The sequence below is a fragment of the Mus caroli genome, chromosome 2 (assembly GCF_900094665.2).
Source record: "Mus caroli chromosome 2, CAROLI_EIJ_v1.1, whole genome shotgun sequence".
Taxonomy (NCBI): domain Eukaryota; kingdom Metazoa; phylum Chordata; class Mammalia; order Rodentia; family Muridae; genus Mus; species Mus caroli.
In genome coordinates, this window is record NC_034571.1 from 28,171,311 (window position 1) to 28,184,634 (window position 13,324).

At 55.0% G+C, this 13,324-nt stretch overlaps 2 protein-coding genes across 14 annotated transcripts in view; one reads left to right on the forward strand and one right to left on the reverse strand.

Moving 5' to 3' along the window:
• Golga2 (golgin A2) overlaps positions 1 to 7,339 on the forward strand; it is a 19,900-nt gene extending 12,561 nt beyond the window's left edge. For all 5 annotated transcript variants that reach the window (XM_021181512.2, XM_029471138.1, XM_029471141.1 and 2 more), the window contains 15 exons: positions 1,060 to 1,118; positions 1,587 to 1,728; positions 2,125 to 2,214; positions 2,318 to 2,425; positions 2,567 to 2,654; positions 3,005 to 3,342; positions 3,564 to 3,677; positions 4,058 to 4,303; positions 4,383 to 4,458; positions 4,634 to 4,719; positions 4,900 to 5,118; positions 5,198 to 5,300; positions 5,401 to 5,507; positions 5,584 to 5,740; positions 5,832 to 7,339. In XM_021181512.2, coding sequence (XP_021037171.1) covers positions 1,060 to 1,118; positions 1,587 to 1,728; positions 2,125 to 2,214; positions 2,318 to 2,425; positions 2,567 to 2,654; positions 3,005 to 3,342; positions 3,564 to 3,677; positions 4,058 to 4,303; positions 4,383 to 4,458; positions 4,634 to 4,719; positions 4,900 to 5,118; positions 5,198 to 5,300; positions 5,401 to 5,507; positions 5,584 to 5,740; positions 5,832 to 6,046 — 2,148 coding nt within the window. In that variant the 3' untranslated portion in view covers positions 6,047 to 7,339. The remainder of the gene's footprint in view (positions 1 to 1,059; positions 1,119 to 1,586; positions 1,729 to 2,124; positions 2,215 to 2,317; positions 2,426 to 2,566; positions 2,655 to 3,004; positions 3,343 to 3,563; positions 3,678 to 4,057; positions 4,304 to 4,382; positions 4,459 to 4,633; positions 4,720 to 4,899; positions 5,119 to 5,197; positions 5,301 to 5,400; positions 5,508 to 5,583; positions 5,741 to 5,831) is intronic.
• Positions 7,340 to 7,900: 561 nt separating this feature from the next.
• Dnm1 (dynamin 1) overlaps positions 7,901 to 13,324 on the reverse strand; it is a 44,776-nt gene continuing 39,352 nt past the window's right edge. For 2 of the 9 annotated variants that reach the window (XM_029471206.1, XM_029471163.1), the window contains exons 20-22: positions 12,092 to 12,333; positions 11,534 to 11,749; positions 7,904 to 9,053 (exon numbers count right to left, since the gene is read on the reverse strand). In XM_029471206.1, the coding sequence (XP_029327066.1) occupies positions 8,981 to 9,053; positions 11,534 to 11,749; positions 12,092 to 12,333 (531 nt within the window). In that variant the 3' untranslated portion in view covers positions 7,904 to 8,980. Of the gene's footprint in view, positions 9,054 to 9,842; positions 9,880 to 11,533; positions 11,750 to 12,091; positions 12,334 to 13,324 lie in introns of all 9 variants that reach the window. The other 7 variants (XM_021182417.2, XM_021182409.2, XM_029471202.1 and 4 more) reach the window with 6 other exon arrangements.

Consider the following 13,324-nt stretch of genomic DNA (forward strand, 5'->3'; position numbering starts at 1 on the left):
CTACACAGGGAAACCCTGTCTCGAAAAACAAAAAACAAAAAAAAAGAAAAAAAAGAGTAGCAGTAGTAGGACTGGAGAGATGGCTCAGCATTAAGAGCACTGACTGCTCTTCCAGAGGTCCTGAGTTCAAATCCCAGCAACCACTTGGTGGCTCACAGCCATCTGTAATGGGACCCAGTGCCCTCTTCTGGTGCGTCTGAGGAGAGCGACAGCAGCAGCAGTAGTAGTAACAACAACAGTAACAATAATAATAATACAAGTGAGTGAGCCAGATGGAGTAAAACGTACGTGGAATCCCAGCACTTGGAAGACAAGGGCAGGAAGATGTGCAGTGAAAGGCCAGCTCCATCTTCATGAGAGTATGTCTCCTAAAAACCATGTGTCACTGGGGAAGGCGACCATGCCTGTGATCTCAGCACTCGGGAGACTGAGGCTGGAAGGTTCCATGGCCAGCTTGTAAATTCTAGGCTTACCTGAATCCCTCAGACTGTGTTTGGGAAGAAAAATTAAAAGAGAGCTGGGGTGTTGTTGGTCAGTAACAGAGCAATTGACTGGCTGATACAATGGCTTGAGTTTGATCCCAGCCTTGCAAAAAATAATACTATTATTAATTACAGACAAAACAGGACTGGAGAGATGGCTGTAATTAAGAGCACTGACTGCTCTTTCAGGAGACCCATGTGGTGCTTCACAACTTTATATAATTCATGCTTGTGGAGCACAGGCACACATGTAGACAAAACACGAATACATATAAAATAAATGAAACGAAGGAGCCCTGTCTTAGGTCCCTGAAGGCTATGATCAGTGTAGACCTTTGGCCCCAGCTACTGGGGAGGCTGAGGCAGAAAGACATCTTAGCCCAGGCGTTTGAACCCATCTTAGATAACATAGTGTGACTCCACCTTAAAAACAAAACAAACGCACAGAATCACAAATGAAACTTAGAAGTGTGATTAGGAGAGGAAATGTCACCGTGGAATATCACCGTGGCCATTGGTGCTGTGCCAGCTGCTGCTTCAGCCTGCCAGGTCCAGACTCATTTTTCTCTTTCTGCAGTATAACAAGGACCTAACCAAAGAGCGGGATGCCCTCAAGCTGGAGCTGTATAAGAATAGGTAAGAATTGGAAGGAGGCCGGGCAGTGGTGGCGCACGCCTTTAACTCTAGCATTTGGGAGGCAGAGGCAGGCGGATTTCTGAGTTCGAGGCCAGCCTGGTCTACAGAGTGAGTTCCAGGACAGCCAGGGCTACACAGAGAAACCCTGTCTCAAAAAAAAACAAAACAAAACAAAACAAAAACAAAAAAAACCCAAAACCAAATGGAAAGGAGGCCGGGCTCTCTGCAGCCTTAGTGTGGAGAGTGGAGACTCAGCTGAGACAGGTTTGGGTCTGTGTAGAGCTGTGCTCTGGTCCCAGCCATGCACCTGACTCATGCTGTGGCCCCAGGTAACTCAGTCTCTCTGAGTCCTGTCCCTTGTGACTCAGTGCTTTGCCCTGTGGCTGTGTGGCAAGGCTAATACGTCACTCTGAAATGTGTTCCTTTCTGTTCTTGGCTCCTTCCTTTCTGCTCTGCCTCTAACCACAGCAAAAGTAATGAGGACCTGAGGCAGCAGAACTCAGAACTGGAAGAGAAACTCCGAGTCCTGGTGGCAGAGAAAGCAGCTGCACAGTTGGGGGTGGAGGAGCTGCAGAAGAAGTTAGAGATGTCAGAGCTGCTGCTGCAACAGGTGAGAGGTGCAGCCCTCACCCCAAGGCCCAGGCACGCAGTCTCTGGTTCCTTGCGGGTGACCTGCAGCTGGACAGTTTAGGACATCCTCCTCTCCTGTGGTAATATTTACTAATCGTTCAACAGTGGAGCCCTGGCCACACCTTGGTGACCTGTAACTCACCAGATTAGCCTTGAACTCCAAGCACCGAGGTTGCAGGTGTGAGCCCCCACGCCTGTTGAAATGCCATCATTCTGTTTCATTTAAATGGCCCATGCAGGAGTCTGCTTAGCTCCTCCTGTCACTTTCTCATAGGGCAATGACCCCAGGTTGTCATCCTAGCTCGCACTCTTGTGGGGAGCACGTCAGCGGAACAGCCCAGGCTCCCAGACCTAACCCCTCGTTTCCCTCGCACAGTTTTCTAGTCAGTCTTCGGCCGCAGGCGGTAATGAGCAGTTACAACATGCCATGGAGGAGCGGGCTCAGCTGGAGACCCATGTTAGCCAGGTGTGGATCTGTCGGGGGAGGGGAAGGGCATGACCCCAGATGGCCAAGGGCAGGTGAGGACCAAGGACACAGCCCTGCATAACATGTACATTGACGGATGCAGCTGATGGAGTCACTGAAGCAGCTCCAGGTGGAGAGAGACCAGTATGCGGAGAACCTGAAAGGAGAGAGTGCCATGTGGCAGCAGAGGGTACAGCAAATGGCGGAGCAGGTGAGGCCTCGCCTCCGGTGTCTTTGCTCTTCCTGAGCATCAGCGTGGAGCAGCTGAGGGGTTAGGGGCTTTGGTTTTGCAGAGGTGGGACTGGGGATGGATGGTGCCCGGGATCTCCAGCGCCCCCTGTGCCTTGGGCAGGTGCACACACTGAAGGAAGAGAAGGAGCACAGAGAACGGCAGGTACAAGAGCTGGAGACCAGCTTGGCCGCACTCAGGAGTCAGATGGGTGAGTAGTGCAAGGGTGACCTGAGAGTGGGAGTGGCTCAAAGGCCAGTGGCTTCCATTGCCCTGGGGCAAGTGGGTGTGAGAGCATTGTAATGGGGCAAAAGGTCTGTGCCAGGACTGACCAGGTGACACACCTTGTCATCTCTTGTGTCCCTCTGTGCAAAACAGGGTGGCATGCCTACTGCTATACCTCTGCAGGTGACTGAGCACCACAGAACCATACTAGAGTAGCTTGACACACTTAGCTCATCTGAGACCCTGACAGAAATGAAGCCAGAGCTTGGGGCAGGGAGCCTGACTCCCAGTAGAGCCAAGAGAGGACCCCCTCACTGTGCCTGCTTCCTTTCTCAGAGGAGCCTCCACCTCCAGAGCCTCCAGCTGGGCCCTCCGAGGCGGAAGAGCAGCTGCAGGGAGAGGTCGAGCAGCTGCACAAGGAACTGGAGAGGCTGACGGGACAGCTGCGGGCTCAGGTGCAGGACAATGAGAGCCTAAGCCACCTGAACCGGGAGCAGGAGGGGCGTCTGCTGGAGCTGGAGCGGGAGGCCCAGCGCTGGAGCGAGCAGGCTGAGGAGCGCAAGCAGATCCTGGAAAGCATGCAGAGTGACCGCACCACCATCAGCAGAGCACTGTCGCAGAACCGAGAGCTGAAGGAGCAGCTGGCCGAGCTGCAGAACGGCTTCGTCAGGCTGGTGCGGATCCTGCAGGCCCTCCTTGCTCACAGGGAATGTAACCCTCAAGAGGTGCTGTCCACCTCACATGAGGTGGTAGTTGTCAAAGCACCTCTCAACCCAGAGACCTGTGGTGTGTGGGAATGATCCAGCAGCCTTCCCTGCTCTGTGGGAGGGAGCACGCATGCAATTCTGGGGACCCCAGCCACATTAGGTCCTACTGACTGCTGCCTTCTGTCCAGACCAATGAGAACATGGAGATCACCAGTGCTCTGCAGTCAGAGCAGCATGTCAAGAAAGAGCTGGCCCGGAAGCTGGGAGAGCTGCAGGAGAGACTGGGAGAGCTGAAGGAGACGGTAAGGCCTACCACGGTGGGTGCCAGTCATCACAGTCTAGCTGCAGCCTGGAGCAGGCAGTCCTGGACTGCTCTTCATCTGTGCCAAGGCCAGAAGCTGCTGTTTTATGGTTCTGATTATATAAGGCTCTGGGCTCAGGCTGGGTTCACATCCGTGTGTTCAAATGCTTCCCATCGCCAAACCCATTCACTGAACTTAAAAGATGAGTTTCCTCAGAGAAGTGTTAAAGGTTAAGTGATAAATGTGCATAAAATACAGGCACTAGTAGTTAGTGCAGAACAGGGTGGGTTGCCTTCCACTCTTGGCCTAAAGTGGTGAGAAAGGTGTCAGGTGTGAGGCTGGTTACAAAGGCACTGCCCTCAGCCCTGGCCTTCCTGCAGGTGGAGCTCAAGAGCCAAGAAGCGCAGGGTCTACAGGAGCAGCGAGACCAGTGCCTGTCCCACCTGCAGCAGTACGCTGCTGCCTACCAACAGCACTTGGCGGCCTATGAGCAGCTGACCTCTGAGAAGGAGGCAATACACAAGCAGCTTCTGCTGCAGACTCAGCTCATGGACCAGCTGCAGCATGAGGAGGTACAGGGCAAGATGGCAGCCGAGCTGGCCCGCCAGGAGCTGCAGGAGGCCCAGGTGAGGCAGCTGTTAAGGCTGGGCCCAGGGGGAGGACCTGACCTCCTCTGTGCCTTCTCACTCTTTCCTGGCCCCGTAGGAGCGCCTAAAAGCTACCAGCCAGGAGAACCAACAGCTCCAAGCCCAGCTGAGCCTCTTGGTCCTCCCTGGGGAAGGTAAGACCGCCCAGGAGGAGAGGACTAGAGTTGATGTATTTGGAGAAGCTTTGATTGGGCTGACCCCAGGGTATTCAGCAGGGATACAGAGGGGGGGCTCTGAGCTCTCTTCCCCTGGCCCACTCTGTCTGCCTGATGGGATTATTAGAGGAGACAACCTACTATCTGCCCCCAGGAGATGTGGACCAGGAGGAAGAAGATGAAGAGGTTCCTCAGTCGAGTCTGGCCATCCCAGAAGACCTAGACAGTAGAGAGGCCATGGTGAGCGGGGCTCTGTCTTGCCCCTTCTCTTTTCTACCTCTGTGGCTCTCGGTTTCCTGCCTTCTGACTTCTTTTGATTGCCACTTTGTGCCTGGGAGCCAGTGGGTCAGTCTCCCTCTCTTCCCTGCCCCCTCTGTCCTGAGCATTTCCCTGAAAGGCGCACCTCCCTCTTGTGTGCAGGTGGCATTCTTTAATGCCGCTATAGCCAGAGCGGAGGAAGAACAGGCCCGACTACGTGTGCAGCTGAGAGAGCAGAAGGCACGTTGCCGGAGTTTGTCTCACTTGGCAGCCCCAGTCCAAAGCAAGCTTGAAAAGGAGGCAGTGGTCCCCAGGAATGTGGGTGACTCTGCATCTGAGGAGAGCAGTCAGGCCCTACATGCAGCCATGGAGAAGCTGCAGGTGAGTTTGTCTGTGGGGGCTGGGAGTGTAGGGGCCAGCCAGGGCTCCTGAGTCCCTGAGACCTCTTTCTTGGCTCCAGAGCCGCTTCCTGGAGGTCATGCAGGAGAAAGTGGAGCTCAAGGAGAGGGTAGAGGAGCTTGAACATTGCTGCATCCAGCTTTCTGGAGAGACAGACACCATTGGTGAGGTGGAGCCCAGACCAAGGCAGTGGGAGCTGTGCAGGGGGCAGATTGGGGAAGCCACAGTGTCTGAGCCTTGTCCACCTGCCTGCCATCTCCACAGGAGAGTACATTGCCCTTTACCAAAACCAGAGGGCGGTGCTGAAGGCTCGGCATTTGGAGAAGGAAGAATACATCAGCCGGCTGGCTCAGGACAAGGAGGAGATGAAGGTAGGCCTACACTTCTGTAGTCCAGGCCCTGCCTAATCTGGGCTGGGCCCTTCAAGTTGAGCTCCTTTTTCTCCAGGTGAAGCTGCTGGAGCTCCAGGAGCTGGTGTTGAGGCTTGTGAACGAACGCAATGAATGGCAGGGCAAGTTCCTGGCTGTCTCTCAGAACCCTGGTGACGTGCTTACCCCAGTGCCCACAGGCTCCCAGGAATTTGGTGCTGCTGACCAGCAAGGTGGTAAGTAGAGCCGTTGTCTCTTGGGAAGGCACAAAGGGGAGGAGTCCCATGGCGTGCAGAGCCATTGACCCCCTTCCCCCTTTCTCTAAAGACCTCAGGGAGGTGAGCCTGGCTGACGATATAGAGCCTGCACAAGGAGAGGCAGGGGTACCTGCTCCCCATGAGAACCCCACTGCACAGCAGATCATGCAGCTGCTGCGTGAGATCCAGAACCCCCAGGAGCGGCCAGGCCTGGGTAGCAACCCTTGCATCCCCTTTTTCTACCGTGCCGATGAGAACGACGAGGTGAAGATCATGGTTGTATAAAAGACTGGTGGCCAAAGCCTCAGCAAGGGCAGCCAGAGGTTCTGCCCCAACCCACACCCTTCCTCAGCCACCCTTTATCCTTATAATAATAATAAGGTCAGACTCCATCCCCTCCAGGGGCTGGGGAAGTAGCTCAGTTGGTAGAGTGTTTGCCTGCTGTGCACACAGCCTTGGGTCCCCAGTACCTCTGAAAAGGCTGATACCTGTAATTTGATTGCTTGGGAAGTGGAGGTGAAAGAATCGGCCATCCTCATCTACCTAGTGAGTTTGGGGCCACACTGGGCTACATGCGACCCTGTCTGAAAAACCAAAAGATGAGGCTCCTATCTTAATGGGAGATACAGACTGGTACAGATCTGCCTCTTAGCCAGGGCAGTTTTACTTTGTAAATTCCTGTTAGAGAAAGAGCACCAGAGACTCAGTGATGGAGCAGACTGTGCTGGGTGGCCTGGGGGCTTTCTCACCAAGGAGGGCCTCAGGCCTTACTCAGGACTCTGGGGCAGAACACAGTGGCAGCATTCTCACGCCCAGGTGCAGTGCAGGCTGGTAAACCGGCCTAGCATTCAGCAGGGCTTCTAAGTTTTCACCGGCTCAGTCCTCCCTATCCTCCTTTTCCTCCCCGCCCCCATTTTATCTTCACTTTCTTTACGTAGTGTCTCCTGTAGCCCGAGCTGATCCCCTGCCTCACCGCTGTGCCTGGTGGTTGGCAGTGCTAAGCAGGCACTCTACCAAGTGATTTACCCCCAGCACTCCCTGCCTTTTTCCTTTGTGTGGTGATGCTGGGGATGGAACCCAGGGCACAGCACGTCCCCAGATCAACTCCCATCTTCTCAGAGGCACTTTAGGGCAGTGGGGCTGGGCAGCACTTCATGGGTCCTCAGGCAGTTGGGGCTAACTGCCTCAGGAAGGCATCCCACTTTGGAGGGCTTCCATCTTTTTGAGGCACTTTGGGACAGGGAAAGTGGGTACCATTCTCTCAGGCCTTATGACAATTGGGGTAACTACGCCAAGCAGGACAGAGGCTGCTGGGGCAGGGTGGGCTTCCCCTTCCCCGGTGTACATATTGTACCTGTGTACTATTTTGTATATTCCGGGGTAGGGACACCCCTGTATCATAGTGGAGGTTGGAGCTAGCAAGTGGGAAGAGCTTCTAATAATCACTTTGGGCTGGGAACCTTATTTATTGGTAGTATTAGGTCAGAGAGCAGGAGGCGGAGACAAGGTTGTGGCACCTGCTGATGCAGCTCCTCTTTATTTTGCTTTTTACTTGGGAAATAAATGGATTTAGCCATACTGCTGGGCCTAGGGTGTTCGTCATTGGTTCTGGGGTTAGCCTCAGGCTGGCACTGAGCAGGGAATGTGTCCTGCCTGGAGAGAGCAGGCTTCTGGCCTGTGTGGAGCCCAAGGTCTGAAGTGCCTGGCAGGGCTGATTGACACCCATCACCAATACACTGCCTATTGAAGCCTAGGAACCCAGGGGGGAGTGCCACGGGGCTACAGTGACAGGGCTTCCTTACTGAGTAAGAGAGTCAAGCCTGACATATAGTATACATAGGTGGGACTTGGGGTGCAGCAACTAAGGGTGCTGACTTCCAGGCCAGGCCTCTTACATTCTGACCCTTCCCCTTAGTCTGTCCATACTAGAGGCCTGTTTTGTTCTTTAGGCTGTTCACAGCATCCTGGCTGAGCTCGTGATACTGCCCCCTAGTGGTAGAAGCAGGATTTGTAGGATGAGGACCTGCTAAACTCACCTTACAGCACCCTAGCAAGGGCCTTTCCTCACCCTCCATTCAGTGCCCAGTTTACACCGTCCTCTCAGCCCCAGAGAACACAAACCAGCAGAGGTACACACAGTTCCCCATGATCCAGAAATGGGTTTTATTCTCAGCCAAGAGACAGCAAGACTGGTGGCTACCAGAGAACTGCACAGCTGCTGCTGCTGCAGCATCCCCTTGCTGCAGGGTGGGGATGGCCAAGGGGATGGCTGTCCACAGGCCAGGAGACAGGGGGGCTCACTGGAGGGGGGTTGTCAGGATGACAGCGTTCCCTTGTTGGACCACAAGACTCCACAAGGACAGCATGGTGGTTGATTCTGACACTACAGGCGAGGCTGTGTCAGCCATATATATGTATATATATGTATATATAGGTATATTTATAGATATTTATAGAATGTTGCAGGAGCAATACCACAGAGGGGCACAAGTTTTCACCAACATCACATCTGGATGTGTCAGCTCACCACTACAACAGACTAAGTCACAGATGATGAATAGGACGCTTTGGGGCCGGGGGAGCCACTGTCAAGTCACAGAACAGCTGTCCAGGCAGGCTTGGTAAGGGAGGTCTCCGAGGAGTAGGAGGGATCTGGTTAGAGGTCGAAGGGGGGCCTGGGGCTCTCAGGACGGGACGGACTTGCCTGACCCGATCGGCTGGCAGTTGGAGAGAAAGCCAAGAGAGAACGGAAGAGAGAAAAGGAAGGAGAGCTGGTAAGGCAAGAGCAGCCACCTCCAGCAGAGGCAGGGGCTGAGGCAGGTGTGGATGTGGGCAGGGTTCCCAGAAGAGACGCACAGTTGATGAATGAAAGAGGGAAGATGGGGTGCTGGGCTGTAACTAGCAGGTAGTCTGAGTAGAGGCTGGTGGCCCTCTCTTGCCACACACACGGCCTCTCACACACCACCCAGGCAATGCACCACAGGGCCTCCCTCATTTTTGCTCACTGTCTCTCATCTCACTGGCTCAGGGCCACCCCAAGCCTCAGGGAGTCCCATGTAACAGCCATGAGGCCAGAAGTGCTTGAACCAGGAGATCGAAGCTAAAGGGGATGGCTGGAGGGAGCGCTGGAGGCCCCTCAGGTGGTCAGAAAGTCAGGAGTCCTCTGAGGGGACCCTGGGGAGGCTGGGAGGCAGGCAGCCGATGCCTGCGGCCACAGACTTATAAGTCTAAGAGGGGAGCCTCCGTTGGTCGGGGGGCTGCAGGTCTCGTAGGTGAGGCTGGGCCCTTCCTGCTGGGGAAAAGCAGAAGGGTGAGCGTCAATGGCTGGGGAAGAGTTGGGACAGGGTAACCGAGACCTGTGGCCAGCCAGGCAGAACTCAAGTTGACTTTCCCAGTCAGTAGACAATGCAGTGCCTTCGGCTAAAAGGCACAGGTCAGATGTTGGAGCTGATGGGCTGGCTCTATATTGAGGGCTGACGAGGTGGCTGTTAACTACAGGTGTGCAATGTCAAGGATGAATGAGATCTTCACCTTGCCTGCGAGCCCTCAGGAGCTGGCAGAAAGGCAAAGGCTCTTAAGTGATCTAAAGTCACCAGTCAGAGCCCTGGCTCTGCGATTATCATGCTTGCCCTGTGGTGAATTTAGTTGCCGTGCTCCTAGGCTGGAAGGAGAAAGCTTTTATCTTGGCAGCATAGTTCAGAGTAGGTATGAAGAGGGGGTCCTAACACTTCTGGCCCCTTCAGAGGCTGAAGACACCCTCTCCTAGTTCTTAGACCCTACACTGTCAACAGTGGTCTGGTGTCTCCAGGGAGCACCCACATCTACCGTCTTGGACATGAAACCTGTTCCAAGAGCCCTCAGTTTAAGCAAGAAGGCCTTGAGTAGTGGCGCTGAGTCCCGAGGCTCACTGGAAAGGGAAGTGAGAGAGCCAGCTGGAAGAGGACAGGAAGAGGGAGTCCAGAGCTGCAGGAGAAGGAGGGGCCTGGCTCAGGGGTCCCAGGTGTCCTCAGCATGGAGCTGGTGCAGCGAGGAGGGAGGGGTAGACACACTGTTCATGCAGCAGGCTGAGAGCATAACCTACCGTAGCTGACACTCCTCAGGGGTCACTGATAGTGATTCTGAAAGACAGCACGAAATCAACAGGGCAGTTCACAAACACACAGGTGGGCCAGGCTGGGGGTTAGGGGACACACACACGCACACGCCTGGGCGTGCACACACATGCTGTGAGGCCTTAAGGCCCTGCATGCACACATTAACACACATGCCCACAAACACGCATACATCTCCCTCCCACCTCCCAGTGCCCAGCACCATTGCCGGCCAATACGTCGTGCAGCACGAATCTGGGACATGCAGCCACTCAGCACACTGAAGCACACGCATGAGCTGTCACAACACAGAAGCTCGCCTGCACAGAGAAGGCCTTTGCACCAGCTCCCTGCACATTCAGGCCTGGTGTGCTGACAGGGTTACCATAGGGCTCCATAAGGGACAGGGCTTGTGTTTTAGGATCCAGCTGTCATTTTTCTGCTCAAGAACCTTCCATGGCTCCCTATATCATTGAGTCCCTACAAATCTCCAACCTACCCCACCCTACCATTGACCATTAGTAAAGCAGTCCACTATCCCTGTCAATCTGACACTCCCCTGGAGAAATGTCAGGGGACACACACGTATTTAGAAGGAAACTAAAGCCCTGGGAGGGAAAATGACTTGCCTAAGGGAAGTGAACCAATATTTCTGGACTCCCAGTCCTGTCTTAACTGTTCCAGACACCAGAGCCCCACAGAGTAAGCCCATCCCTGCCTTGTTTAGTGTATGGGGGCTAGGCCCCTAGCTCTGTCCAGTCATCTAGATTCCTAGATAGATGCTATTGGTCTATCAGATCATGTGTTCTTTCTCAGAGACCAGCCACAGTCAGCAGAAACAGGGTAGACTGAGTTGGTTTCTAGAGTGAACTTCCTGGAAGGCCAGTCATGGATAAAGAGGCAAAGCCAAGGGATGAAGTATATTCCTTTTTCCTGGAGATCTCAAGCAGCAGGGTAGTCTTTGATCCCTGTCCCTACCCACCATCTGGTTTCAGACCACCAGACTGTCCATCATTCCTAGATCCCATCCCCAGCTGCTTTCTATCCTAGTCCGCACCTGGGTGCCGCTCTCACATTCACACCTGTGTGCACGCCCACATACACATCATCACACCTTGCTTGGTCACACAATCACAGCCTGGCCTGATACTGTGGGCCAGAGGCTGAACAGCACTCTGGGACAGCTCAAAAGAGTCAGGGCTGGGAAAAGTGGGGCATCAAGGTAGCTCTGAATGTAACTGAAGAAAACCACACGGTTCAGAGAGGATCTGGGGTCAGAAACCTAGACCTGAGGTAGGCTCACCAGGAGCTGGGCCCGGTCAGTGAAGGGTGGAATGGAGGAGGATGGAAGGCAAGGGTTTAAGAAATGCAAAGTGTGGGAGCCACAGAGAGAAAATGAAAAAAAGAGGGAAGCGCCATGCAAGTGCTGAAAAGAAGGGGGCAAGTGGTTTGAGCCCCAGAGCCCCCTCCCCAGAAACGACCACCTCCGGGACTCAGCGCCCCCTGCGGGGCAGGACCGCCTGCCCGTGGCCGCAGGTCCCTTGGCCTTGCATTACGACCCCAACGCCTAAGATGGAGAGGGTCGCTTCTGCTGCTAGGCCGAGGATCTAGATCCGACTCTATCTCCCTCCGGGTTACGCCCGCCTGGCGGCCTTTCCCGGCTCTTTAAGCCCCTACTCACCTGGGGACCCCAGGCGGGGCGCGGTTGGGGCGCGAGGGCACCTGGGGAGGGGGGCCAAAGGGGTCAGGGGAAGCCCCCGGCCTGGAGGGCACGGGGGGCGCCCCCCCCAGGGCGGATCCAGCAGGCGGAGGCCCAGGAGCAGGGCCCCGCGATCCGGGCCGGGCTGGGGGCACGGCGGGGGCTCGGCGCTGCGGCGTGGGGCTGGACGTGGGCGATCTACCGGCGACAAGAGCAAAAGAAGCGCGGAGCAGAGATGAGCGGCTCCGCCCCCAACAGAGACCCCGCCCTCAGCCCAGGCTGTCCCCGCCCATGCAGCAAGCCCCGCCCACAGCAGCCTTAGCTAGGGAGCCTAAGCCGGATCCCCAGCGGCGCCACCCACCCTGCAGCCAGCGCTCTTGGCAAGCCCCGCCCCGCAACAAGCCCCGCCCTCTTCTAAGCTCCTCCCCTCGCTCCAGGTGGGAGCCCCCGAGACCCCGGCGCGCCACTGCCTGGTCCCGGCCCTCCTCCCGCGGGCCCCGGGCTGGGGGGCTTTGGGGCCGTGGGGGCCGGCCCTGGTACCTGCGTCCGGCCGGTACGCTCTGCACCTGCAGCCAGGAGTCGTCCACGGGCGGGGGCATGGGCGTGCTGACGGTGGTCGTGTTGATGTCGCCGATAATGCTGAGCGCCTCCTTCAGTGCGTGGTACATGCGCAGCATCTCGTCGCGCCGCTGAGCCTGCTCGGCCGATTCTTCCATCAGTGTGTTCTGGTCCCCGCAAGAGTACAGGTTGGCCAGCAGCTCAGAGAAGATAAACTCCTTGGTCTGTGCACAGACGGAGAAGGAAGGAAGGAAGCTAGAACCTGAAGACCCCGCCACCTTGTCGCAGGCCAGACCTGCTGGATCTGGGTACAGAACTGGGAGCTGGGGTTTGGTATTTCAGATGGCTACTTCTGCTTGATGCCTAAATTCGCAGGTCTCTTCAAATCCCATCTTAATGTCCTTTTCTCAGACACGAATACACAGCGGGATAGGGAAGTCACCTGTCCTAGGCGTCAGATCCGGGAGGAGACTCAGAACCTAGCCTGTCACTAGGACAACTGCCTACCCTGAGTCCTTAAGGAAGAAAATAACAAATCTATAACTATAATGTGTCATTGTACTGAGTGACAGGTGTCCAAGTGTGTAGTGGAAGTTTAGTGCCCACCTCAAATGCCAAGGCATTCTTATCCCACCCAGTCTGGGACAGTCTTGTGAACTGCTGGTTTCTTTGCAGCTTCCTCCAATCTCACTGACTCCTTTTCCAAAATCTACTGACCACATACCACGGGCCAGGCTTCGTGCTGCTCCACACCTCATATGCATTCTGTCCTCAACTCTATCATCGACGGCCATATTTTACACACTGGGAAACAGACTCAGAGATTACATAGACTCAGACCCACATAGGGAATCTGTGGGAAAGCCAACAGCATTCCACCCAAGTTGTGCTTCCTGGAGCCTGCTTTTTCACAGCCCCAGGTCTGTGCTGGACCCGTGAGGTGAGGTGTGTTTCAAGGTAGTATCTGAAATTCTCAAAAAGCCACGATTCCTAGCTCCTCCCAAACACATGTGTTTGGGTCAACTTAGGTATCTTATTTTTCAACTTTTTTTTTTTTTTTAATTTATTATATGTAAGTACACTGTAGCTGTTTTCAGACATTCCAGAAGAGGGCGCCAGCTCTCGTTGCGGATGGTTGTGAGCCACCATGTGGTTGCTGGGATTTGAACTCTGGACCTTCGGAAGAGCAGTCGGGTGCTCTTACCCACTGAGCCA